Below are 27,792 nucleotides of genomic sequence, written 5' to 3'. Positions count from 1 at the left end.
GATATACCTGTGTTTTATTATATTTGTGAAGCCATAGCTCAGATTCATCACTGCTAACAGTGGTGTAGCCAGTGGGTTTTGGGATCGAAATCCCTCCCATTTCAAGCTCGAATCCCCGTTCTTTTGAAATGTCGATTTTATGTCTGGTATTTACTATTATATACAAATTAATGTGGTGCCTGGGAGAATAAACTCCAGTTCAGTTCAGTACGGTTCTTAACATTTAATGACTTGGGAACCCCTATACGCCAGAGGTGGGCAATCATTCTTCTGAGAATAGGAAGCAGGCAATACGTTGGCGGACTGTAAGTCAAATGCTTGCACTAGCCTAAGCATATATTCTGCGGTGTATTAACTTTTAAATATCGTTATATTAGTTTTAGTTCTAGTTGTGGATTTTAAAAACTGAGAAGTCCTATCTAGTTCTAGTAGCCAGTTTTTAAGATGAGTAGTTCTAGTTCTTGTTTTAGTTGCGGTTTTTGAAAATCCATTAGTTTGTACAAGTCTGTATATATTCAAGTATTGAAACTATATTATGGTTTATAAATATTCGTAAAAGTGAACTGTCACCACTCGAATCGAATCATTACAATTGATATTCAAGTCATTGTGTCCATCCAGCCCTACATGAGTCTGGTGCGAGTCTCATTTAATCACTGTCATATGGTCCGCGGCGAGATTTCGAGAATCCAGACAAAATAATTTAGCAAGCATATTTATTTCTAGTACGGTATACGTCCTCATCGCGAAAAAACACGTATACACGGTACATACCGCATCGGACATCGATCTCACGCAAGAAACAAAGTTCCTCGCGCTACATGACTTCCCTTATGATACTAACAAGGACCGCAATGTATCCGAATATAGAGTAATTGAACAGATACCGCGTCGTAACTCCGCTAGTGGTCGATAATGTTGTCGTGGTCGTGGTGCTTTCCGTTGTTTGTGGTGGGGTGCTGGTACTCACGGGGTGCTGCTCAGGGGGCATATAAACTCCTAACGTGTCGAGAAAGTTGCACATATCTTCACGGTGGTTTGATTCTAGCTGCGTCGTGGGGGCTATTCGCACGTTCACCCACGGCCCGGGACTGTCTTGAAGCACGTTGTTTTCGTAGGGCGGCCAAAATGGAAAGCTCCCTTGGAGGGAAGTCTCAAGTCCTGCGTTGGGATCACCTGTTCGGGCGAATGCGCCGAAGTATGTGCTGAATTGGTTCATCACGAGAGTGTCGTCCGGTTCCTTCTGGATGAGCCTATAAGATAATTATTATTAATCACATTCCGGAATGGGAAATGGATGTGAAAATTAGCCAATGTATTTTAAAATTTATTGCAGGATATCATACAGTTTTCTTGCGACAAATCGCCGCTGGCAGTTGACCAAGTGACCTTGGCCTTAAAATACTCGTCGTGTAATTTACCAGGACCGTAACAGCACTTCGTCATCCCCTCTCACTCCCCCAAAAAAACGCTTTTATTGGGCCCCCCATAGGGCTTCGCCCCCAGACCCTCTTTCTGTCGTACGTCATCACAAACATAGTGTTGCCTTGCGCGAAAAATATCAAATTCATGGTTGAATTTGGTCAATGGGATTGGAATTGCATACAGTCTATATATACTAAACCGCGTGATCAGATTTACCCTTAGTACTGACGGAATTGCTGTCTTTATAATTCAGGGCCCATAGTTTATGTGTACACACTACCCATCTGCGGGTGAGCCCGTTAGTATCAATTACTTTGTTGTGCATTGTGATTTCGTGAAGTTGCGTCTGCTATATAGTCAAAAGATTTATGAATTGCTGAAACGTACCAGACCAGACCGCGAAGAAAATTTGAAAAAGTTCTATAATATCCAAAAAATACTCTATAATTCACGTTAATTTACGAAATAATTTTTGGCCCCCTTCGAGCTCGAGCCACCAATTGAGGGATTTGGGGTGCCGCAGTTACGGCCCTGATCTTGACCCGAAATGACCAGATTGCTGGCCGAAACTTTTGATCTCGGTAATGGTCTCGCTCCGAAATAGCCGGGGCCGAATAGTCCCTTACGTTCAGTAGGCCTGAGCCTTGAACTGACGTTGGCGACGTAATCAATTTACGTCTAAATATAGCGATGCCTCGACTTACCCGGAATGATTTATCGTCCTGTATACGAAGTGCAAGTCAAATGCATGACTGGAGTGTCCACATAAAAATCCGAATCTCTGTTCGCAATCGGGACCATCGAGATAGTGATGATATTGATACCAATACACGGCCGCCTCCGTTGAATATGACGCGTATCTGGAAAATGGGAATATCCCATGCAATGACAATGCTCCGTTGGTCTCGTTTAGAGAACTATAGGCAGGTCAAATTCGCATTTCCATCAACAATAATACAATACAATAGAATCGGCGGTCATTATTATCGTTCGCTCAGTGCACGCAATGTATAATACCATGTAATGAACAGATTGGAAGATCTCCAAACAATTATGTGAAGCTTATTAATCCAACATCCACCTTGGCCACTTGATATATTGTGTTAGTGCCCGACATAAGCAGGGCTAGGCAAAATCGAGTACGTATGGGTGATTCGATTCTGAATCACGTATATTATGCTTCGAGTCGAGTATTCATTATGACGTCATAACAGAATACAATGCGTCTAAGTTCAAATATATACCTTTTATGCCCCCTCAAAGATTATAATGCTTGTTTCCTTCACATTAAAGATGCTTTGGTATGTTTCGACCAAACAGATTTCATGGCGCTTGGTGACAATGTTGTGGAATGATCAATGATCATGACTTTGGAAACGTGGTATTTCCAGTAACGTTCGTAACTTTGTACTACATGTTTGGTGTGCTGCGATACGGTCAATAAAGGTTTCAAGGCTTCCACAGTGGGAAGAAGTATTAACACTAATTCTAGTTGATGAATTAACTGTCGGTGGCGTGGAGCGTATAATTTCAGTACTCGAAAAAATCGTTTTTTACCACTCGACTCGAATCATTAAAATTAATACTCGATTCAGATTCGAGTACTCGAATCATTATGCCCAGACCTAAGTAGTTAGTATGATCGGTCGTGAGGTGGGTGGGGCTCTTATGGGCCCGCTGGTGACCTGCCGCGAAACTCGTGTTGGTGACCCCACCCTTTAGACCCCCCCTTCCGCTGGTGACCTGCCATTGTTTCTTATGGGATCTCTGGTGACCCCACCCTTTCAGATATAGGGCTCGCTGATGACCTGCCGCGAAAACTCGTGTTGGTGACTCCACCCTTTTCGAGTCCCTATCGCTGATGACCTGCCGTCTCGTCGGTGATACCACCCTTTCAGGTATACGTTGTGTCGATGGCCTGCCTGATAACGTTACGGGTATAGGGATCTCTGGTGAGGTGGTGTTGAATATCAAGTATAGTAAACAGTGACGCCATTACTTAGTATATTCAAAAATATTATATATGACCGATTTGAGTTATTCCCAACGTTTACGGCGAGCGCGACTTCGATATATCGTTATTCTTATGGGTGCGGTGATGATTCGTACTTTCGTTTATAGACTGCGGACGGTATGTCGTACTTTCAGCAAAAAGGTGTGAAATAGTTTGCTAAATCTAGAAATCACTTCCAAGGTAATATTTTGGTAATTAGTTTACCACAGAGCCGGCGTAGACGGCGATTCCAATACCAACAATAGCCGCGTTCACATATTAACACTCCAAATAGGTGTGAAATAGTTTGCAAACCCTGCGATCGCTGACAAGATAATGTCTCGGACATAGCCATCTTTCGCGGCTTCGTGTTACAGGCATATCGATCGCTCACGCGGTGACATTTTCGTAAGCAGTTTGTCACAGAACTTGATTTCACTCGTAAAGATTTAATAAGTAACGAATAACAGACCGCCAGTGTCGGTAACTTGAATAGCGACAAATTGTCACTTATTTCTACTCTAACCCTAATCCTTTGTGAAGTGTACGCTTATTCAAAAAGGTGCGAAATAATTTTAAAATCCTACGTCCGCTCACAGGGTAATGCTCCAGACATAGCGATCGCTCACGATTTGGTGTTACAGACATACCGATCGCTCACAAGGTAATATTTCGTAATTAGTTTGTCACAGAGCCGTCGCAGACGGTGATTCGTAAACCAACAATTTGACACTTTCTGGTGTCGCTATATGTTTTGACACTTCGGAACGTGGTTGACTTTAGTTGTATGATAAGAATCAGGCGAATATCCAGTAATTTGTCAATTTGTCAACTTGAAATGAAACTTACTACACAGCTCAAGTTGATTCGTATCTGAATGTGTTAATTCGGTACAATTCTAATTAATTTGAGAAATCTTTTCGTGATCTTTTGATTATACCGTAACCTGAATATTACTGACGCCGACTTTCAGCCACATTGAATTATTCACACATTCGGCCCCGCTGTTTTCACACCTATAGAATCAACACCAACTATAACTCTACAAGAATCAAGAATCACAAGTATGTGCATTATACAGTTATTGTCTTTATCAACTTGAAATCAAACTCTTAACAAAAACACGCAACTTATCATTTGTCAACTCTAGCATTACCAAAAAATCAGGTAGGTCTATTATTGATTGAAAATCCTTGAGTCCTTATTATCAAAAATGTTATAGTGCGGCGTCGGAATCCATTCGCGGGGTGTACTAAAGGTAAATTCAGATAATCCAAAATGAAATATTAGGACTTTGACATAGTCTGAATTGAAATAGATTGACAAACATAACTACCAACTTTCGCCCAGTCACATTTCGAAATTATACGCATATTGATTTGAAACAAGTAATGAAATATTACAACTATATTCGCGATCCAACTTTCCGTTTGGCAAAGATAGTTTCAGAAATACTATCACTATGATATCTCAACATTTTAACATCTTGCCATACACAAAAGAGTAAAATACAAAAACCTTGTCAAGTCAATCCGTTTGTAACTTACCCAACCAACTCAACAGTATCCTTATGAAAAGTAGACAAGACTACGCGAGTAATCACTACAATCCAAAATCCATAGCAAGTTCGGTTGTATTCATAGTCCGCCAACTCGTATTTTTTTTATTCAACTGTAAAAGTCGTTACTATTCTGTAACCTAAAGTAATTACTACTCGGTGCGCGCAACTTGAGATTAACATATGTTTTGAGTATACGAGATTTCAAAGTCCGAGCAACATAGTTAAGAATTCACTTCTTACACGATCAAACGCCGGTGTTACATTGAAAGTTATCGTGCTGTAAACATAAGGATTGACACTTTGATTTGACATACGAGATTTTGTAATAGTCGATCACGACTTGATTATTAAATTATGACGTAATTAGACCGGGGTTGTGTTAAAAGTTATGACAGCAACAAACTTTTCAGAAACATTGTTATTAACATATTGATTTGTAAAACTAGATTAGCGCGCCTGAAATGTTCTTGATTTGAAAGATATTCCGTGTTGGTACAAATCACTCGGCGTATTACGGATATCAGAAAATATTTTTAGAAATGTAATTGTTTCCAGTAACCAAGACTAAAGATCAAACAACAATTCCGTTATTCAAACATTGAACACCCGATGCAAAATGCTTTATTGGTCGAATTCGTGACGGCTAATTGAAACGACTACGTATAGAGTCAGTAGTATATCACAATTTCATGTCGTTACTATTGAATCCAGCAATTGATACAATTTGTTGTCGGAGTTGTGACAGGAATTGAAACATATGCACTTTACAGAGTGTTAAAATATCAGTTTTGGATATCGAGCGTCGTTCGAAGCGTGCGACCAATACTCAATTACATCCAACTCTCTATCGTAGGTGCTAAATGTAAAAACATTGTGAAGTCTACAGATTTACACTTCAAGGCTTTGATCAGCACAGAAGCGATCTGGAATATCTTCACTTGGGTAATATACAAAACTCATAGCGGTATTAAAATCGAAATATGCCCTACACTGAAATCTACAAAAATCTGTTTGTATTGTCGTTCATAGTAGTGATACCAATTTGAACCACCTAAAATAATTGTCATCATCTAACCAGACTACTGAAAGTCGTTGTCATCACAAAAACAATTTGCATGACGTTTGCTAAATGTGTCCTATAGTTAGGCGTACTAGAATTATTTGTAAAACACACACACGATCTGAGAAATTGAAAATCTTCCTATTGTCATTCGTCAAAGTAAATGTCATCACAATACTCAGTCACTAAAAGAGCTTACTTGTATCTGATTGAATCACCGATAATTAACTCGCTAAATCAAACCATAAGGAAATTTCACTCACTCATCAGATATGAAACAGCGTCGCTTAATCGGTGTAGATCGTTTTTCTATATGCAAATCATACCTGACCAACAGAAAAACAATTTTCACTCACCTTGTAATGAAACCAAGTGTAGTGGACCTTCGTTCAATATTTTGTTTGTGTCAAATACTTTGCAATAAATACACTGGAGTGGGCGAGCTTTACATCAGCAGACTGTAATCTGTAAATCAAGCTTACATCCGACTTGTAAGTGTATCGTTTACCTAACCGAGTTGTATGCACAGTTTGATATTTTTTGTTATTTGGTAATTGCTGAATATACTACTTCGAAATACTCCCTTGAACGTAATTTCCATCATCGTAATAATCGAAGTACATTTGTGTCGAATTCGTAACAGCCGACTATGACATGATAAATTTTTGACAAGTTATGCTTGGAAGATTGGTTGTATATCACGAAAAATAATTACCGCTCATATTCATACTGTTATCCATTGTTCGGTATTTTCAAACGAGTAAAATTTATTACTTGAGTTACTCCGCTTAATGCAAATGTAAACACAACCGTCTTTCAACATCGCAAAGACATCGATACAAAGTATACAATAAAACGCAACAAGTTTTACTTTTGTAGGTTGTGTATGGTTATCCTGCATAACTCATTTCTTACCAAAGCCATATGAAATATATTCATGTTACACGAAAATATTCACTCATGCTACAAACCTGTACAATGATTGGTGGTGCTTTCAAACTGTTTCGATACCTCAAGAACTTTATTGTCTGAATGGTTGTTCATGTATCATAATAATCAAGTAATTCAACACAGAACTAGTATTAACAGAAACACCAAAGTTGTTTACACAAAAGTTTGTATGTGTACAGTATACGAATACCATGTGTAAGTCCAGCACAATTGTGGACGAGTTTAGTTAACACAATTTACGACACCGAGGTCGCGTCATCTTTCGTAAGACAACAAACCAAGGCTTCAGGATATGTCCATGTCATAGCAATGAATCAGCTACTCCAACAACAGAGTACATATGTTTTCTAGTTACGGTGCTTACATCTTACACACAAATCAATCTACTTTGCTAACGAAAAGTGCTGAGTCATCACAACAATACAACTAAAACATACTATCATACAAAATGGCCGTTATAGTCACCAATGGTACATCGTACAAGTAACAAGTCTCGAGAATCCAGTTATTCAAAAAACGTGAAAGTATTTCTACACCAAGTCGTTATGTTGACGAAGACGTATATTGTAATATCATGATCGATTTGTATTCGTTGACCGCAAAATGTCACTACTCTAAATAATTCTTTTTCACTCAACCACAAACGCATACTTGCCACCGTTCGTTTTCATCAAGCACGAGTTCAAGAAACTTACTTACTACGACATGAATTTTTATTTTTATGTTGTGTAAATAGGTAATAATTAATTCAAGTAACACTATATCAACATCATCGAGTTGTGCTAATAGATTTACATGCGGTCTTGTGGTTTTCGTCGGGACATACAGCACGAACTAACTGTAGACTCCTCTCTGTTGTACAACTACTCGGTAATCGAAATGCATTAACATGTAAACAACGATCTTGTTTCGTCACTCCAAAAATATGTTCACTGTCGCGATAATCCGCACAAGACGTGCATAGCCTTTTCACACTCGTAATAGTATACCAACGTCAAGCGATAACGTTTAACAAGACCAACGACACTGAACCCACGACGTTTACCTATGTAAAATTACCACTTTCACTTGCCAGTCCATCGTTTACCTGACTAAACATATTATTTTCCTTTGGAGATCTGACGTTTACCCAGAGTAAGAAACCATTTTCACTTGTAAATATATTTTTTCCTTGGCTAACAAACCTTTTTTCACTTGGAAATATATTTTTTCCTTGGCTAACAAACCTTTTTTCACTTGGAAATATATTTTTTCTCTGGGTAACAAACCTTTTTTCCCTGAGCAACAAACCATTCTCACTTGGTGGTCCGTCGTTTAGCCGAGTAAAAATATCATTTTCCTTTGGAGATCCGGCGTTTACCCAGTGTAACAATACAGTTTCACTTGGAAAAATACTTTTACCTAGAGTAACTAATCATTTTCTCCTGGGTAACAATCCCTTTTCGTCTGGAAACTATCATTTAACTGAGTACCAATACCGTTTTCACTTGGAAATACATTTTTTCCCTGGGTAACAATACCATTTTCGTTTTGAAAACTGACAACCACACCGGTCAATTTGATATTTTTGTATATTGTTACAACAAACAGTGACGGAAATATACACAGACAACCGGTTTCAGAGTATACCCCATCGGTCGTATCACATCAATATCATCGGTTAACCACATACAATATGCTCTTGTACACCGAAATGCATGTTTTGGAAAATTGGACAATATGCCTCGATAGTTCTGTGATGTCCGGGTTCGTGCTTTGGATTTTCCAGAGTCAAAATGTCTGAATAAAACACCTCCTCGACGACGGTTGGTATGTGGATAACGGTGTTCGGAAAACGGTTGGATTTATGTCACCCATCGCGATAACAATTCCTGGTCGAGTTTTCCTCCGGCATGTTTGCTATATTGTGTCTTTATTGGTCAATGTATGTCTCGACATTCAGTTTGAAATCGGAAATGATAAAGTATGTAACCGGATCCGGATATCAACTCTGAATCGATAAACCAATGAACAATATTCAAAGTAAACATGTCACACCCTGTGTTTCCACGAAAAAATACCATCCAGACATACGTCGCGCTTGTTTGCCCACACCAGTATACGCGTAAATGGAGGTGTGTGACATTGCATGCAATGTGTTGGTATACAAACATCGATCCACAGACATTATCATAGCTGGTAGTTTTGATGTAGATCGAATGTCACCCGATAACAATACCAATAAGCCACATTGCAATGACTCTGAGTCAATCTGAAGCATGACATACAGACACACAAACATGGAACCGTAACATGGGTTATTCGCACGGCGGTGAAAGTGAACTATACAGTACATACCAATATTGTGATCACAGTCAAATATGCAAACCGTGTACAATCATATAACCAGGTTTTTGTCGGATATGTACAAATCCAATAAATCGATACATTTCTTTTCCCTGAACATCAATAATACAATCGCCATTCAAATACATCGCTCGAATGTGAGGTTCGTCTGGTGTAAAATCCATATCAAATAACACCAAAGTGTGCCTTCCGTGTTTTATCATTTCCACCATCGCATCTTGTCTGTGTCGCAACACTATGGTGCAGGGACTTGAAAAACGGTACATTCTAAAACGGATTGACATGACCAACCGAATCGATGTCAATAGCCTTGTGACGATGTCGTCTCAAAATGTTACCGATATGACGAGCGCAACCTCGATCTCTTGTGGCGATGACCGTTTCGAAAATGCCACCGGACGAACTAGACCCTTATGATGATGTGTTTTATGATTGTGTGTGAAATCACGAGGTAGTGTTCTATTGTGGTGTACGATTGCTGTCTTCACAGAAACACACCTTATTGGATCACAGTATCAGTCCCAGATTTACAGAATCACTGTTCGCGATATTTATCTGGAGTCGTTATGTGGGAGTAGCGACGTCCATGCATCGTGACTAAAAGACTGATCGCAATCATTTCGAGCACCCATACTTCGATAGTTCACATTGGTCAAACGCTGCAGCAGAAAACTTCGGTGTCGACAACACGATGGATATTGACCGATGTATCCAATTGGTCTGGGTGATCTGTCTGGAGATAGGGTCATGACTATCTTGCAATGTAACAACACGATAACACCATCGAGTAAACCAGTGAACGGTGTCGAAATATCGATGTAATAGCGAACACTCAGAGTCATTGCAATGTGGCTTATTGGTATTGTTATCGGGTGACATTCGATCTACATCAAAACTACCAGCTATGATAATGTCTGTGGATCGATGTTTGTATACCAACACATTGCATGCAATGTCACACACCTCCATTTACGCGTATACTGGTGTGGGCAAACAAGCGCGACGTATGTCTGGATGGTATTTTTTCGTGGAAACACAGGGTGTGACATGTTTACTTTGAATATTGTTCATTGGTTTATCGATTCAGAGTTGATATCCGGATCCGGTTACATACTTTATCATTTCCGATTTCAAACTGAATGTCGAGACATACATTGACCAATAAAGACACAATATAGCAAACATGCCGGAGGAAAACTCGACCAGGAATTGTTATCGCGATGGGTGACATAAATCCAACCGTTTTCCGAACACCGTTATCCACATACCAACCGTCGTCGAGGAGGTGTTTTATTCAGACATTTTGACTCTGGAAAATCCAAAGCACGAACCCGGACATCACAGAACTATCGAGGCCTATTGTCCAATTTTCCAAAACATGCATTTCGGTGTACAAGAGCATATTGTATGTGGTTAACCGATGATATTGATGTGATACGACCGATGGGGTATACTCTGAAACCGGTTGTCTGTGTATATTTCCGTCACTGTTTGTTGTAACAATATACAAAAATATCAAATTGACCGGTGTGGTTGTCAGTTTTCAAAACGAAAATGGTATTGTTACCCAGGGAAAAAATGTATTTCCAAGTGAAAACGGTATTGGTACTCAGTTAAATGATAGTTTCCAGACGAAAAGGGATTGTTACCCAGGAGAAAATGATTAGTTACTCTAGGTAAAAGTATTTTTCCAAGTGAAACTGTATTGTTACACTGGGTAAACGCCGGATCTGCAAAGGAAAATGATATTTTTACTCGGCTAAACGACGGACCACCAAGTGAGAATGGTTTGTTGCTCAGGGAAAAAAGGTTTGTTACCCAGAGAAAAAATATATTTCCAAGTGAAAAAGGTTTGTTAACCAGAGAAAAAATATATTTCCAAGTGAAAAAAGGTTTGTTAGCCAAGGAAAAAATATATTTCCAAGTGAAAAAAGGTTTGTTAGCCAAGGAAAAAATATATTTACAAGTGAAAATGGTTTCTTACTCTGGGTAAACGTCAGATCTCCAAAGGAAAATAATATGTTTAGTCAGGTAAACGATGGACTGGCAAGTGAAAGTGGTAATTTTACATAGGTAAACGTCGTGGGTTCAGTGTCGTTGGTCTTGTTAAACGTTATCGCTTGACGTTGGTATACTATTACGAGTGTGAAAAGGCTATGCACGTCTTGTGCGGATTATCGCGACAGTGAACATATTTTTGGTGTGACGAAACAAGATCGTTGTTTACATGTTAATGCATTTCGATTACCGAGTAGTTGTACAACAGAGAGGAGTCTACAGTTAGTTCGTGCTGTATGTCCCGACGAAAACCACAAGACCGCATGTAAATCTATTAGCACAACTCGATGATGTTGATATAGTGTTACTTGAATTAATTATTACCTATTTACACAACATAAAAATAAAAATTCATGTCGTAGTAAGTAAGTTTCTTGAACTCGTGCTTGATGAAAACGAACGGTGGCAAGTATGCGTTTGTGGTTGAGTGAAAAAGAATTATTTAGAGTAGTGACATTTTGCGGTCAACGAATACAAATCGATCATGATATTACAATATACGTCTTCGTCAACATAACGACTTGGTGTAGAAATACTTTCACGTTTTTTGAATAACTGGATTCTCGAGACTTGTTACTTGTACGATGTACCATTGGTGACTATAACGGCCATTTTGTATGATAGTATGTTTTAGTTGTATTGTTGTGATGACTCAGCACTTTTCGTTAGCAAAGTAGATTGATTTGTGTGTAAGATGTAAGCACCGTAACTAGAAAACATATGTACTCTGTTGTTGGAGTAGCTGATTCATTGCTATGACATGGACATATCCTGAAGCCTTGGTTTGTTGTCTTACGAAAGATGACGCGACCTCGGTGTCGTAAATTGTGTTAACTAAACTCGTCCACAATTGTGCTGGACTTACACATGGTATTCGTATACTGTACACATACAAACTTTTGTGTAAACAACTTTGGTGTTTCTGTTAATACTAGTTCTGTGTTGAATTACTTGATTATTATGATACATGAACAACCATTCAGACAATAAAGTTCTTGAGGTATCGAAACAGTTTGAAAGCACCACCAATCATTGTACAGGTTTGTAGCATGAGTGAATATTTTCGTGTAACATGAATATATTTCATATGGCTTTGGTAAGAAATGAGTTATGCAGGATAACCATACACAACCTACAAAAGTAAAACTTGTTGCGTTTTATTGTATACTTTGTATCGATGTCTTTGCGATGTTGAAAGACGGTTGTGTTTACATTTGCATTAAGCGGAGTAACTCAAGTAATAAATTTTACTCGTTTGAAAATACCGAACAATGGATAACAGTATGAATATGAGCGGTAATTATTTTTCGTGATATACAACCAATCTTCCAAGCATAACTTGTCAAAAATTTATCATGTCATAGTCGGCTGTTACGAATTCGACACAAATGTACTTCGATTATTACGATGATGGAAATTACGTTCAAGGGAGTATTTCGAAGTAGTATATTCAGCAATTACCAAATAACAAAAAATATCAAACTGTGCATACAACTCGGTTAGGTAAACGATACACTTACAAGTCGGATGTAAGCTTGATTTACAGATTACAGTCTGCTGATGTAAAGCTCGCCCACTCCAGTGTATTTATTGCAAAGTATTTGACACAAACAAAATATTGAACGAAGGTCCACTACACTTGGTTTCATTACAAGGTGAGTGAAAATTGTTTTTCTGTTGGTCAGGTATGATTTGCATATAGAAAAACGATCTACACCGATTAAGCGACGCTGTTTCATATCTGATGAGTGAGTGAAATTTCCTTATGGTTTGATTTAGCGAGTTAATTATCGGTGATTCAATCAGATACAAGTAAGCTCTTTTAGTGACTGAGTATTGTGATGACATTTACTTTGACGAATGACAATAGGAAGATTTTCAATTTCTCAGATCGTGTGTGTGTTTTACAAATAATTCTAGTACGCCTAACTATAGGACACATTTAGCAAACGTCATGCAAATTGTTTTTGTGATGACAACGACTTTCAGTAGTCTGGTTAGATGATGACAATTATTTTAGGTGGTTCAAATTGGTATCACTACTATGAACGACAATACAAACAGATTTTTGTAGATTTCAGTGTAGGGCATATTTCGATTTTAATACCGCTATGAGTTTTGTATATTACCCAAGTGAAGATATTCCAGATCGCTTCTGTGCTGATCAAAGCCTTGAAGTGTAAATCTGTAGACTTCACAATGTTTTTACATTTAGCACCTACGATAGAGAGTTGGATGTAATTGAGTATTGGTCGCACGCTTCGAACGACGCTCGATATCCAAAACTGATATTTTAACACTCTGTAAAGTGCATATGTTTCAATTCCTGTCACAACTCCGACAACAAATTGTATCAATTGCTGGATTCAATAGTAACGACATGAAATTGTGATATACTACTGACTCTATACGTAGTCGTTTCAATTAGCCGTCACGAATTCGACCAATAAAGCATTTTGCATCGGGTGTTCAATGTTTGAATAACGGAATTGTTGTTTGATCTTTAGTCTTGGTTACTGGAAACAATTACATTTCTAAAAATATTTTCTGATATCCGTAATACGCCGAGTGATTTGTACCAACACGGAATATCTTTCAAATCAAGAACATTTCAGGCGCGCTAATCTAGTTTTACAAATCAATATGTTAATAACAATGTTTCTGAAAAGTTTGTTGCTGTCATAACTTTTAACACAACCCCGGTCTAATTACGTCATAATTTAATAATCAAGTCGTGATCGACTATTACAAAATCTCGTATGTCAAATCAAAGTGTCAATCCTTATGTTTACAGCACGATAACTTTCAATGTAACACCGGCGTTTGATCGTGTAAGAAGTGAATTCTTAACTATGTTGCTCGGACTTTGAAATCTCGTATACTCAAAACATATGTTAATCTCAAGTTGCGCGCACCGAGTAGTAATTACTTTAGGTTACAGAATAGTAACGACTTTTACAGTTGAATAAAAAAAATACGAGTTGGCGGACTATGAATACAACCGAACTTGCTATGGATTTTGGATTGTAGTGATTACTCGCGTAGTCTTGTCTACTTTTCATAAGGATACTGTTGAGTTGGTTGGGTAAGTTACAAACGGATTGACTTGACAAGGTTTTTGTATTTTACTCTTTTGTGTATGGCAAGATGTTAAAATGTTGAGATATCATAGTGATAGTATTTCTGAAACTATCTTTGCCAAACGGAAAGTTGGATCGCGAATATAGTTGTAATATTTCATTACTTGTTTCAAATCAATATGCGTATAATTTCGAAATGTGACTGGGCGAAAGTTGGTAGTTATGTTTGTCAATCTATTTCAATTCAGACTATGTCAAAGTCCTAATATTTCATTTTGGATTATCTGAATTTACCTTTAGTACACCCCGCGAATGGATTCCGACGCCGCACTATAACATTTTTGATAATAAGGACTCAAGGATTTTCAATCAATAATAGACCTACCTGATTTTTTGGTAATGCTAGAGTTGACAAATGATAAGTTGCGTGTTTTTGTTAAGAGTTTGATTTCAAGTTGATAAAGACAATAACTGTATAATGCACATACTTGTGATTCTTGATTCTTGTAGAGTTATAGTTGGTGTTGATTCTATAGGTGTGAAAACAGCGGGGCCGAATGTGTGAATAATTCAATGTGGCTGAAAGTCGGCGTCAGTAATATTCAGGTTACGGTCGAATCAAAAGATCACGAAAAGATTTCTCAAATTAATTAGAATTGTACCGAATTAACACATTCAGATACGAATCAACTTGAGCTGTGTAGTAAGTTTCATTTCAAGTTGACAAATTGACAAATTACTGGATATTCGCCTGATTCTTATCATACAACTAAAGTCAACCACGTTCCGAAGTGTCAAAACATATAGCGACACCAGAAAGTGTCAAATTGTTGGTTTACGAATCACCGTCTGCGACGGCTCTGTGACAAACTAATTACGAAATATTACCTTGTGAGCGATCGGTATGTCTGTAACACCAAATCGTGAGCGATCGCTATGTCTGGAGCATTACCCTGTGAGCGGACGTAGGATTTTAAAATTATTTCGCACCTTTTTGAATAAGCGTACACTTCACAAAGGATTAGGGTTAGAGTAGAAATAAGTGACAATTTGTCGCTATTCAAGTTACCGACACTGGCGGTCTGTTATTCGTTACTTATTAAATCTTTACGAGTGAAATCAAGTTCTGTGACAAACTGCTTACGAAAATGTCACCGCGTGAGCGATCGATATGCCTGTAACACGAAGCCGCGAAAGATGGCTATGTCCGAGACATTATCTTGTCAGCGATCGCAGGGTTTGCAAACTATTTCACACCTATTTGGAGTGTTAATATGTGAACGCGGCTATTGTTGGTATTGGAATCGCCGTCTACGCCGGCTCTGTGGTAAACTAATTACCAAAATATTACCTTGGAAGTGATTTCTAGATTTAGCAAACTATTTCACACCTTTTTGCTGAAAGTACGACATACCGTCCGCAGTCTATAAACGAAAGTACGAATCATCACCGCACCCATAAGAATAACGATATATCGAAGTCGCGCTCGCCGTAAACGTTGGGAATAACTCAAATCGGTCATATATAATATTTTTGAATATACTAAGTAATGGCGTCACTGTTTACTATACTTGATATTCAACACCACCTCACCAGAGATCCCTATACCCGTAACGTTATCAGGCAGGCCATCGACACAACGTATACCTGAAAGGGTGGTATCACCGACGAGACGGCAGGTCATCAGCGATAGGGACTCGAAAAGGGTGGAGTCACCAACACGAGTTTTCGCGGCAGGTCATCAGCGAGCCCTATATCTGAAAGGGTGGGGTCACCAGAGATCCCATAAGAAACAATGGCAGGTCACCAGCGGAAGGGGGGGTCTAAAGGGTGGGGTCACCAACACGAGTTTCGCGGCAGGTCACCAGCGGGCCCATAAGAGCCCCACCCACCTCACGACCGATCATACTAACTACTGACCTAGACATAACAGTGTTACTGATATTCTTGATTATTGCAGTCTGTGGCTGGACAGTGTAGCCTACGTGTACGCTGTATACGTACGTCGCCCTGAGTTGAGCGCTTAGCCTTAGATTATAATTACTCAGGTCGTTGCATAACTTATTTTCAACCTGTAATGCTGTGTAATCAAGAACACCGCTAGTACAGATTAACTAGATTAAACAGGTTTAAAATGGCATCCGTCCTTGACAATGGCCAGTTAAAACTTATGTACAGACTATACATGCTTGAAAAATAATTGCGATCTTCATTCGCTGGTACATTGGGTTACCATATTTTGGAATCGGGACAGGAGGACACTTTTATCAAATCATATAAGTTATTTGACAGAATTTGAAAACAGCTGATTCTGAAATATTTACTGGAAATCTTGAGGTGTTGACTGAACTCGAATCCCGAATTACCCACTTCTTACGATAGCTATGTGGTGTTGACTAAAAACACGGTCATCACTTTCACTCCACTCCCGAAAGACCCGCTCGAACGTCCGCATTACCTATCTCGCGTCATTTATGCTGATTTTCGGTTGACCCTGTCCGTTAGCCTAGCTGTAAAAGCTGTCTGTAAAGGAGGACGAATTGCCAAAAAGGAGGACATTTAGGCGTTCTCTGAGGACATTTTCAATTTCCTGAAATAGGAAGACATTTGGTAAACCCTATACTTGTATACAAGGACATGTGGTAATTCACTTGCGTACGAAATAATGAAATGGGTTCAGTATAGATTTATTATGAATGAACTTGATGACCCGAAGAATTTATCTGAGTTAAAGCATACAAATCCCGACTGTTGTTTATTGCTGGTAAGTCGCCAATGCTTTCGTGGTGCGATGAAAATGGACTACGGGAGATTATGTTTGTGAAGTAAACAGTGTTATGATAAAATATGTTAGGAGTTTTTCTACCTGGCCAGTGCTCTCATTGAGCAACCGAAAAATATGTCAGTCATTTGCTGTGAAAACAGCCATGCCCAATCGTCTATGTCAGGTCCATAAGTTTGAATGTATTTATCCGATATCATGTCTCCAACATCGTCACCAATTCTTGCGTAAATGGCTTGATTCAAACCCTGAGAATGAAATAATATCTGATTGGTCTGCTTTCGGTTATTAATTGTACAATAGATGCAAACTAATTTAGCCTAGGTTTGCCATACATCCAGTTCCCCGGGAACATTGTCATACCATAAGAAGAGTCCGTTTTTAGTCTGTCGGTAACTTGCCTATGAAACGTTCTACCTCTATGAGTGAACATTTGAACAGTATGCAATCTTATTAATGGGATTTCTCTTGCCAATGCGTGTTATAATTGCTATGGTATAGCGATCAGCACCGTAACTGCCGCACCCCAAACCCCCCAATTGGGGGGGGCCCGAGCTCGAAGGGGGCCGAACCTCACAAGACAAATACCATCCCGCAGGGGAAAATTATATACCAGTGAAGAAATACCAATTTGAAATCGTGTGTGTCTTTTAGTTTAGTAGCCTACGTTTGGGCGATTCTATATTTTTTGATATAGCAGACAGGGGGTCACGAAATAACAGTATGTTACAGAGTCATACCAACGGGCCCTACAGTTTCCAAGACACCTCACTCAGCTCTGCCGGTAAATCTGATTACGTGAGCAGAGAGGACAAGAAATTGATAGCAATATATATGCAATTCCCGATCTTATTGGCCGATTTTATCATGAATTATCGAAAATTTTCGCGCTTGGCGCTGGCTCACTAAACAGTACGACTAATTTCGTGGCAAAGCGAACGTCATTGGGGGTCGGTTTATCACCCTATGGGAGCCCAAGACCCAAGATTTTTAGGGGCCTGACGAAGTGCTGTTTCGTTCCTGTCAATGGGTATACGCCCGAAGATGTTTAATTATTATTGAGGGGCCCTACCTATTCAAACACGCCTCACTCAGCTCTACCTGTAAATCTGATTAGATGAGCAGAGAGAGGGTAAAAATTGATAGCAATACGTATGCAATTCCCGATCATATTTACCGATTCAATCACGAATTACAGAATTTTTTGACGCTCCGCGCGTTTAGGCGAGAAAAGCGTACTCAGTAAACGGAGCCCCATGTAAGATGATAAGTAGCGGCTAACGGCGTACAGGATAGAGCCTGAGGGGTGCTGGCGGGCGGGGCCCCCAGAAGTTCGGTTTATCATCATATGGGGGGGTCCAAGACCAAAGTTTGGGGGGGCTGGCGAAGTGCTGTTACGGCCCTGATAGCGATATGGCAGAAGTGACTTCGCTGTAATGTGTTGTAGGACTAGGATTAAACATAAAGCTATCGCCTTGGTCTTAATTGCTGTATTTAATCATCAGCTTCCACCGTATCTGTGCGATACTCCATATCTTTGTGATCCAATCATACATCCTTATGAAAATAGAATAAACTGGTAATTAATAATAGTGTTCCTTGTTTCTTACCCTGTAGAGAAACTCATTCCGAAGAAATGGACCGAAAATGTATTTCAATATGATTAGCTCTTCCTGATTTGTTCCCGTAATCAACGGTTTGTGTTTATGCCAGTTCCCGTCCTTGAAAAGCTCAATTGGCTGCTTCATAATTTCCACGCCGTCGACGTACGGCCGGAATGGTTCGACTGCATCTATCAGCCTCAGCTCTCGGACCAAATTAGATGCCATCATTCGCATCATCACATTCGTCAGTTGCTGGGAATCTGCGCTCCTATAGTAGGGAAATGACAATATAAAACGATAAAAAAAAATTTTTAATGTAGGCCTACTCGTATCCATAACTCACATTAAGCATTCATAGTCGCTCTTCGTTATTCTGCAACAATCTCGGGTGATCTGAGTATCAATGGCACCGCAGCGTAAAAAGTCCACCACGGTGGCCGTATCGTTGATAGCGCTTTCTCGGGTTTTGTAGTTGTTTGGCCAGTTATTGCTTTGCATAATAGCACGTTTGAAATACGGCTCACTTTCGTTCGAAACCATATGCAGATTTACGGATTGGCCTCCAGCACTCTCACCCATGATCGTTACCTATACATGAGCAATGTACATCGATACGGTCGCATTTCGTACACTACATATCATACTTATTGACGACATATCAATAGCTGTTTACCTCGTTTTTATCTCCACCAAATCTTTCTATGTTGTCATGAACCCATTTTAAGGCAAGCTGCTGGTCTTTGAAGCCTTGATTTCCTTCGAATACTTTATTGCCTTCTTCATCCTCGAGTAACAGGTATCCAAAAGGGCCTAGTATCACAACAGTCACATCATGTAGAAGAGTGGTTCCCATAATTTTGAATCATCTACCCATTATTAAGCAAAACATATCATAATCACCCCTTAAAAACTAAGTAGCCTACTTGTACTTTTTCCCGTATAAAGGGTTTCACTTTTCCTTAGTACTGAAGAAGATTTTATCTGCATGTTTCACTTATTGCTGGCGTATAGTTTTGTTTGTATACTACTTCTATTTCAACAGTTTGTTGATGCTGACCAACATTGTCCGATTTGACCTTCATTAATCGCGGACTAGGATGAGTAGGGTGTTGAACCGTCTTTTCTATCAAGATCCATCGATGATAAATTGAACTTAGCAAGTCGCCAAACAGTTAATGAAATATAGTTTAATGGACGTTTTAATATTTTCGTCCCCTTCGTACATTCTCGCTCCCATTCACTCACAATATTGCCTATTTTAGGAATCGCTGATTTAGAATCTAGCATCACCTTCTAAAATGAGCCTTACCCAGCCTGTAGTTTATTGAGACCACGATTGTGTTAGTGACGTCACTGAGATATCTGCCATCAAACACTCTCCACGTTCCCGACCCGAGAGTAAAGCCGCCTCCGTGTATCGAAAACATCACAGGAAGCCGGTCCGTCGGAGGGTTATTGGCGTTAGACAAGTCAACGTGGGATGGAACGAAAACGTCCACAATCAAGCAATCTTCATTACGCTGCACGGGAATGTTAATATAGTTAGTTTAGGTATGGACTGTGCGTGTTGGTGTTCAGGAGGAAATAATATAGAAATGGGTTTTATTATTACTGAAAATAAATTATCTTTCCTGCAACATGCTAGTTATAAAATAGTCAGAGGTTGTCAGTTTCGAAGTACTTCTACTTTGTCGGAGTAGTCAAGTAGATTTTGACTACTCAAGTCGCTGTGTTTTGTGAGGTAGTCGATAACGAAGTAGGCTACTTCCAATCTTCGAATTACTCCGAGTAGGATTGCCTAAGTAATAAGTTTTGTCAAATATACCCATATATATCAAAATATGTTGCTGAAATTTTTAAATATATTTCAATTACATAGGCTACATAAGGTATGTATATTTTTGTAACAGTGTTATATGCATCTAAGTACAGAAAGTAGAGCAGATTTAGTTGCAGGTCGTTAACCTGATATTGCACGTGATAAAACAATAGTTCAATATTTACATTGCGGTGCATCAACTAAATCCTTTCTGATAGTACTTAAATTAAAATAAAACATTCACTTACATTCAGGAAAGATGCAATTTGGTAGCACATCAAAACATCCTGATATGTTTTATTATGAACTCGGTCATCGTGGGCATACGGAACGGGATTGCGGAATCTATAATAAGAAAACGAGTAACAATCCACACTTTGCGACCTGTCAATGTTTGGGTATTTATGATCAATGTTACATATGTCGTTACCGCAAGTCTCCTATGGGCGGTTCCGCGTAAGGAATGCCGTAAAAGATTTGCCCTCGCTCCCACGGCACCCCGTAAACAAGTCCGGAAGCCGTTTGCACGGAAGGCTGGGGTCCTGTAAGGTTATTCATTAATCAGTCAGTCTATATCAACCTGATTCTAATTATTAATACAATAACAATTTCTTATTAAACAGTAGCAATTATGCGATATTTGATAGTAATAATTATAGCTTTCCGCGTCCGATATTGTGCCCAGTCTTACATATAATGTTCTCTCATGTGGTGAGAGCTATAGGTGCGGTCGGTTCTGTCAACGGAAGTGGTTCTTTATAAAAAAAAGTCTAACAATCGCAATTGGACTGCACAGAGTTTTTCTATCCAGCTGCAGTAGTAGAGAATTTTAACCCCATAAAAGCATACGAATATGCATTCAGCTAGTCCTGCACACGAATAATTTAAAGATCGCAAAAAAAAGTATATGGGGTAGCCTACGTAACATCTTGCATATGATTCAATATTTGATCAATAACCTAATTTTCCAGATATCAATATCAAATATTGTCCTTACCCTCGATTAGCAATGGCTCCTCATGTTGGAATCCATCTTCTTTACCTTGACCGATGGACTGCAAATGAGCGATTAATGCTTCAGTGTCAATCAAATGTTCAAATCCAGCGAATGCATGTGATAGGACTGATAGCAGTGCGATAAATATCAAACTTCTTGTTATGGTTTGCCTTATCATTTTACATGTCACCTATTGGAAACAAACGTTTCTGCATCAAAGGTCAAAATGTTTGTATACTATACCTAACGCAAAAACTTGCAGTTGCAACCTTACATAGGCTACTCGGTATGGTAGCGCATTCGACTATTAGCGATGCTCAGCAAGATTCAGTAAATATGATGTGTACGATTGGGTAACTCCCTCTTACTGAATTATCGTAAAACAGGTTCATTGGTTTGCATACTGCTGTGGACTGTGGCATACACGCAAAAAGTAAACATGTTGGTATACAAGATCGTTTGCTGTTTTGTCGTTGTTTGGTTGGTGTTAGGCCTACGGCTTCCATATTATTTTACACCAGCCCGTATGATTACTGAGTCGCCGAATCATTGTTGTAGCAATGGAGCGTATCACCCTGTGACCCTACTACTCGCTACTAGAGATCCAGGGACATCTAGACTAGATATCGACCGAATCTACTTTTTCAAACTATATTTGCTTGAGCCCCTTTAGACCTTTTGTTTTCTGCTTCCACTAGAAGCTAGTAGGTTAACATCAATATATCCTACAGTTTTTCATGGTTGAAAGATGTAAGAAATAATACGCGTAGAATTTATGAGAAGTCAATGTTGAGAAAAGCTAACCTGCGTGTGCGGCAAATAGCAATAAGACAATAAGACATATCCAGAACCAAGTCGTTATACCAGGTGACCCCTATTTATCGTTCTTGGATGGCGATTATATTGCTACATAGCTCCCTCTTGCGAATCATTTCGTTCATAGTAATCATGATCGGGTTTTATGATTTTCATCCTCTCAAGACACACAGTGTATAACTATTGAGAACTAACCTACGGAGGCTAGTTATCTATAGTATAACTAGCATACGCAAGACATAATGCAATATATAGAACAGATAAGAGAATGTCGATACACGGATACAGCCAAGTCAGCGGTGTACCAATATAATATGCATCTCGGCCTGTTGCTCAATGTGACAAGTGTTCCATCCATATATCTTTCGGGTCTTTTCCATTCTCTTCCGTTCCTTGTAGTTGTCTTTCACCCGGTCTTTTTCTGGGATTTTTTCTGCAAAGACGCCGTAAGAAAAGCGATGGAGGGGGAGGACGAGCCCACGTCGTCCAAATATCATATGATCGACCGAAAAGATCATCGCTCTATCAAATATGCCGGACCTGATGTGTGGAACAGTATCCCGCCGGCCATCAGGCAGTCGACGAGCATGTCCATCCATTCAAGTCGAAATACAAGCAATTACTACTAAATAAATACAGTCCATCCTCAAGATTACCGGACCACGACTGACCTATCGATCTCGCTTCCCATGACATGCCGCCCTATTTCTTTTCGCTTCCTTTTTCTATACTATCTTCTTTACTTTCATTCAGTGTGCAATGCCTCTTCTTTACATCGCCTAGGCCAAGGTGGGTGTCCGATTCCATAGACAACTCCTAGTCGCTTCGACATCTTCCTTTCTTTTCATTGTATCGCATTTTTTGTGGTGTATTGAACTGATAAAATTGCTAATAAACCAATGATGATGATGATTTATTGCGTAGTGAAAAAGGCACAGTGCAGTCGACATATTGGTTAAAAGTAGTAAAGCTATAAATCATTGATAAATGTTTCTAAATTATATTGCACTTGTGCATATAGTTTTTACCAGGGATGTCTAGATATCCCTGAGTTTTACCTACAAATAAGACTAAATCTGATTAGTTTAAATGAACAGGCGTAAAAACGTTTTTCGTGGCGATTATGAGAGAGAATTCAAAAGTAGCTTGAATGGCGAGTGTTTCGCACATAGCAATATCTGCATTAATCTGACATTAATCTGGAGGCTATAGGAAAGACTGCAGTTTCAACTCACATTGATACCCCAAAACACAAGAAGTGTGTCATGATGATTATTTTAAGCCAGTCGATGAATAATTTTTCCACAAGTGTCGATCAGCATCAACGACAACAGACTGAAAGGCAGCTGCTGCAGATGGTACCTGGGCATTCCATACCGTCAAACACCAGCAATCATTCCTCACCGACGATTGCACATCGCAATTGTTCAAAGAAATATTCCCCGATTCCAACATTGCAAATAAGTTTTCTTCGGCCAGGACCAAGACTACAAACATTGTTACTGGAGTTTTTGCTCCATACGCTCAAAAATGATTTTGACTAAACCTGGTGTACGGCCTTTTTCCATCTTGGTTGACGCCTCTAACGAGGTGAAGAAGTTATGATTATCACCCTAGGGGGGAGGGGGGAAAACCAACGTTTTTTTTGGAGGGGGCTGACGTAGTGCTGTTTCGGCCCTGAGTAAAGGTAAACCTAGACCTGAGCTGTCTTGAGATCCAGGAAGCACTTTCTAATAACAAGGAGTTGCTGGAGCAGATTGTTTTTTGGTGAAAAGTATGGGATGGAATGTGATATGCCACGGCTCGTATAAATACAAAGTAGGTACGAAAACGCTTTTTGATGCTAATCTATATTTTCGACTGTCCTTATTTTTGGGTCCAGGTCGATGGCAACCCTGCATATAAACATGGAAAACCAGTGATATCGTTCGATGCGCGCCAATCGATTTTAGAAGTCGAAATCGTTACCGAGGTCGAAATGACGGTATTTAGTTCTCTGGCAAATTGACGTTGCCGGAGAAAGTTTTTGAAGGTGATCGTAGTTTTATAGAATCATTATGAGTAAAATCAAGTATAAGCAGGATCTGGCACCGCCCGGTGGGTATGGTGCGATTCCGTACTTGAAAAACCTTCCAAAGCGGGGACCTAGCGGAGCAGTTCTGTTCGGAATGGCGGCTGTTGCAGGTTACATGGGAGTTCGTAGTGTTCGAAAGTCAATCAAAGTGTACCGTTTGGAGGTGAAGGAAGCGGCAGAACGAGAAATGATTTATTTCCCTCTCTTGGAAGCCGAAAGAGATCGCCATATTCTCAGGGAATACAAACAAACGATGGAATCAGAAGCCCTGAACATCGTCGGAACTGGAAGAGACCCAGATTACCTCCCGGGGCAGGATGTATGGAACGTGGACAGATGGAGAGAACCGCACAGAACGAATTATTTTCAATTTTGGCCAAACGCTATTCGATTTTGGTACGAGGATCTGTGGGGACGAAGTGTACCAGGGCCTTGAGCGGTGACCGGTGAGCCTATAATCGGACGCTATAGGGGCTGTAAATTATATATGTTTCTCTGAATTAATGTACTGTATTTGATGCAAATTTCAAATTGATTTGAACTTGTCACATGACGCTATCTTCATCCGCCCCGAATTTTGATTGGATGTGCTTTTCTAAATAGTATCTTGATCTCGCTATCACTCCTTGGATGAAATTGAGCTTGTATTTATGTCGAACTGACTTGAATTCTCTAGGCTATTTCTTTCATCACTTGAAATATTGTATCTCCAAGTAGAATTTCTGGTTTATATCGCATTATTGGGCTGATAGGTTTGGTTATAACCTGCATGCATATATTGTTATTGCAATGGTTGGAAAGTGCCAGTTTCCTTCCTATAAAATACAGCCTACTGGACAATTTCAAAATCAACCTTGACTGCTTGTGGTTGACATGGTTTAGGATTACGATGTGTGCTTTGGATGACGATAATTTTGTTCATGTGATATGTCAAAATATCTTTTTCTCGCATCTTCAGCATAGTATTTCAATTGATGCTGGTGTAATTAGATCGGAATACTTCCAACAATGGCGGCGGGACTAAATCCAAACCCAGCCGTGTTCATGGTGACTGCGACGGGCCAGATTGAAAGTGGACTGGTAAGCTTCCATAGATTCCGGTCCTAGGAAGAAAGGTTTAGAAATTGTCGGTTTTCCATGAATATGACAATAATATACTACTTTGTATAGAAAGGTGGTCAAAGTAGTCATCAAATAGAAGCAGTCATATCCAAGTAAGTAGAAGTGCAAGTATTCTGGACTTAGTTTTGCCTTGAAAACTACTAAGTAGAAGTAATCCAAAACCTAATCGTACCTGAGTAAGTAGTGGAAGTATGCTAAACCTACTTCATCTAGAAGTACTTGTTATTGATTATTTCTGATTTTATACAGATATGGTCAAAGTAGTAGGCCTATTTGTTGGTACTCAAGAGGCAAAAGCTCGAGACAAAACTGGCTCATTGAGACGGTTTTTGATGCGTTCGATTTTTTTTCTTGTTTTTAAGACAAATTATATGTAAGTAAATCTAATGTAAATTACTACTCATGTATAAGTAGGTGAAAAGCAAGTATTTTGAAACTGACACTTGTTAAGTTTGAGTAGTTTAAAAGTATATTTACTTGATTGAATAGTGCAAGTAAGCAAGACCTACTTGAAGTAGAAGTAATGAGTTGCTGACCACCTCTGATTGTATATGCATTGTGATACATATGGTGCGTGTGAGGAATTATTATAACGTTGCTGTTCCATACCAATTTATCATCAAATTTTCCAATTAGTTTCCAGAATTCGAGGAGATGTACTGCAAATTTTCGTTTATCTACGGTCAAGACTGGGCTGTAACTGCCGGACTCGAAGAAGGCATTTCTCAGATCACACGTAAAAGCCGAGACGAACGGCAGCTTTTCGTGTGGAATTTTCCGATCGACATCACATACAAAAGCACGAACCCCTTCGGCTGTAAAAATGCATTTTTGTTGCAGAAGTATATTTTGCGTTGATCGTTAACTTCATTGTTTTCAAAAGGGCCCCAGCTTGTTGTAAGCTGCTATGGTCCGGATACATTCGGTCAAGATGTAGTCAGAGGATACGGCGCGGTACACATTCCAATCGCTCCCGGCAAACACACGAGGATAGTACCAATGTTTGTGCCAGAGTCTACGTCTAAACTTCAAAAATTCACAAGGTGGGTATGTTTACAATTTCATTCCGCCGTATCTAACCATTTCCGTCATCTGAATTACTAGATTATGAGGTGCAAATTGGAGTTTGTGATTTGCAAATCTGTTTGAGCAGTGGAACATGAGCTGTTTGAAATTGATAAGCAACATGGGTTGTCAATTCTTTGATTTTGTTTCGCAATTGCGAATGAACTGAAATTAGGATTGATCGATTGATTGCTTCGAAGATACATTTTCGTGGTAGCGATAAGTGATCATTTTCCAAGTAAATACGATTAAATCGCGATTAAAAACTGTATGTAACTTAGTCTAACTATTCTCCAGTAAAGCAGATTATAAGTAGGAAGTAATAAAAAAGCGGATAAGAGCATCACGTCATTCCAGTGAGATAGATGTCAATAGATTTATTTAAATATTCCAAATCGATGAAGACTTGGCTATGCTATGTCTGTGTGTATCGACTACGTTTGACATTTCATTTCACCTTGTACTTTTCGTTTAGTTGGTTTTTGGGCCGGAGGCCGGAATTTGTCGATCCGAAAGTGGTTGCGCAATGTGAAGGCAGGGATGTAACGCGAGTTCGATCGCAAGGACACGTGAAGGTAAGCGTCGTCATATGTGCCATTCAGAAGTGGTCCAGGTAGTTATACGGTACAAACGGTTGCCTGTTCCTGGTTTCATTCTATGTCTTTCACAGGTTACGTTGAACGTGGTCACGAAAGACATGAAGAAGATGGGTTACGACGTGACACCGTCAGAGTCGTTTGGATACGCCGCGGCATCTAGTGATGGCGCTGTGGCCGCTATGCTCGCGTCTTGACCGCGACTTGTATGTTCATGAGAAGTGCTGCTATTTTTTATATCTAGAAAGAGTACTCATATATTTCTATATCATTTTATACACACGGTGCATTGTAAGTTCTAAGGTAGACACTGTTCTTGTATGAAGAGGTTGGCGGTAAAGCCCGAGACATTGTCGGCGAAGTACTGCACACAGGCTGTGTTGGCCGTGGCTCATGTTTTCTCAAGAATGGCTGCTTACATTTTTTTATGATCTAGTTCGGAA

The 27,792-nt window shown here is 39.4% G+C and overlaps 3 protein-coding genes across 3 annotated transcripts; 2 read left to right on the top strand and 1 right to left on the bottom strand.

Annotated features, from left to right (window-relative positions):
* Nucleotides 1-699: 699 nt before the first annotated feature.
* Nucleotides 700-21,901, bottom strand: LOC145443253 (crystal protein-like). The gene is made up of 10 exons (XM_080321240.1): nt 21,677-21,901; nt 21,110-21,221; nt 20,928-21,024; nt 20,170-20,380; nt 19,534-19,670; nt 19,204-19,448; nt 18,867-19,128; nt 17,341-17,504; nt 2,130-2,285; nt 700-1,253 (listed from the first exon to the last, which is right to left on the bottom strand). The coding sequence occupies exons 1-10, from the start codon at nt 21,852-21,854 to the stop codon at nt 818-820; spliced, it is 1,998 nt and encodes a 665-aa protein (XP_080177366.1). The 5' UTR covers nt 21,855-21,901; the 3' UTR covers nt 700-817.
* Nucleotides 21,902-24,464: 2,563 nt separating this feature from the next.
* LOC145442533 (NADH dehydrogenase [ubiquinone] 1 alpha subcomplex subunit 13-like) lies at nt 24,465-25,524 on the top strand. The gene has a single exon (XM_080320472.1). The coding sequence runs from the start codon at nt 24,550-24,552 to the stop codon at nt 25,000-25,002; it is 453 nt and encodes a 150-aa protein (XP_080176598.1). The 5' UTR covers nt 24,465-24,549; the 3' UTR covers nt 25,003-25,524.
* LOC145442532 (B9 domain-containing protein 1-like) lies at nt 25,506-27,588 on the top strand. Its single transcript, XM_080320471.1, has 5 exons — nt 25,506-25,646; nt 26,325-26,505; nt 26,572-26,731; nt 27,229-27,328; nt 27,424-27,588. The coding sequence occupies exons 1-5, from the start codon at nt 25,575-25,577 to the stop codon at nt 27,544-27,546; spliced, it is 636 nt and encodes a 211-aa protein (XP_080176597.1). The 5' UTR covers nt 25,506-25,574; the 3' UTR covers nt 27,547-27,588.
* The last annotated feature ends 204 nt before the right edge of the window (nt 27,589-27,792 follow it).

The sequence above is a fragment of the Botryllus schlosseri genome, chromosome 7 (genome assembly GCF_051294905.1).
Source record: "Botryllus schlosseri isolate E-star chromosome 7, Bs_hap1, whole genome shotgun sequence".
In the NCBI taxonomy this organism is placed as follows: Eukaryota; Metazoa; Chordata; class Ascidiacea; order Stolidobranchia; family Styelidae; genus Botryllus; species Botryllus schlosseri.
Note: the sequence above shows the minus strand (reverse complement) of the source record. Positions and strands in the feature narration are given on the sequence as shown.

Excerpts from the sequence above, each read along its gene's own strand:
- LOC145443253 (XM_080321240.1), bottom strand. The coding sequence starts at position 21,854 with ATGATAAGGCAAACCATAACAAGAAGTTTGATATTTATCGCACTGCTA. Across the intron at positions 19,129-19,203 it reads AGCGACTATGAATGCTTAAT|GAGCGCAGATTCCCAGCAAC; the intron begins GTGAGTTATGGA and ends TCCCTACTATAG. Across the intron at positions 2,286-17,340 it reads TCAATGAGAGCACTGGCCAG|ATACGCGTCATATTCAACGG; the intron begins GTAGAAAAACTC and ends CCCATTTTCCAG.
- LOC145442533 (XM_080320472.1), top strand. The coding sequence starts at position 24,550 with ATGAGTAAAATCAAGTATAAGCAGGATCTGGCACCGCCCGGTGGGTAT.
- LOC145442532 (XM_080320471.1), top strand. The coding sequence starts at position 25,575 with ATGGCGGCGGGACTAAATCCAAACCCAGCCGTGTTCATGGTGACTGCG. Across the intron at positions 25,647-26,324 it reads GCCAGATTGAAAGTGGACTG|TTTCCAGAATTCGAGGAGAT; the intron begins GTAAGCTTCCAT and ends TTTTCCAATTAG. Across the intron at positions 27,329-27,423 it reads GATCGCAAGGACACGTGAAG|GTTACGTTGAACGTGGTCAC; the intron begins GTAAGCGTCGTC and ends TGTCTTTCACAG.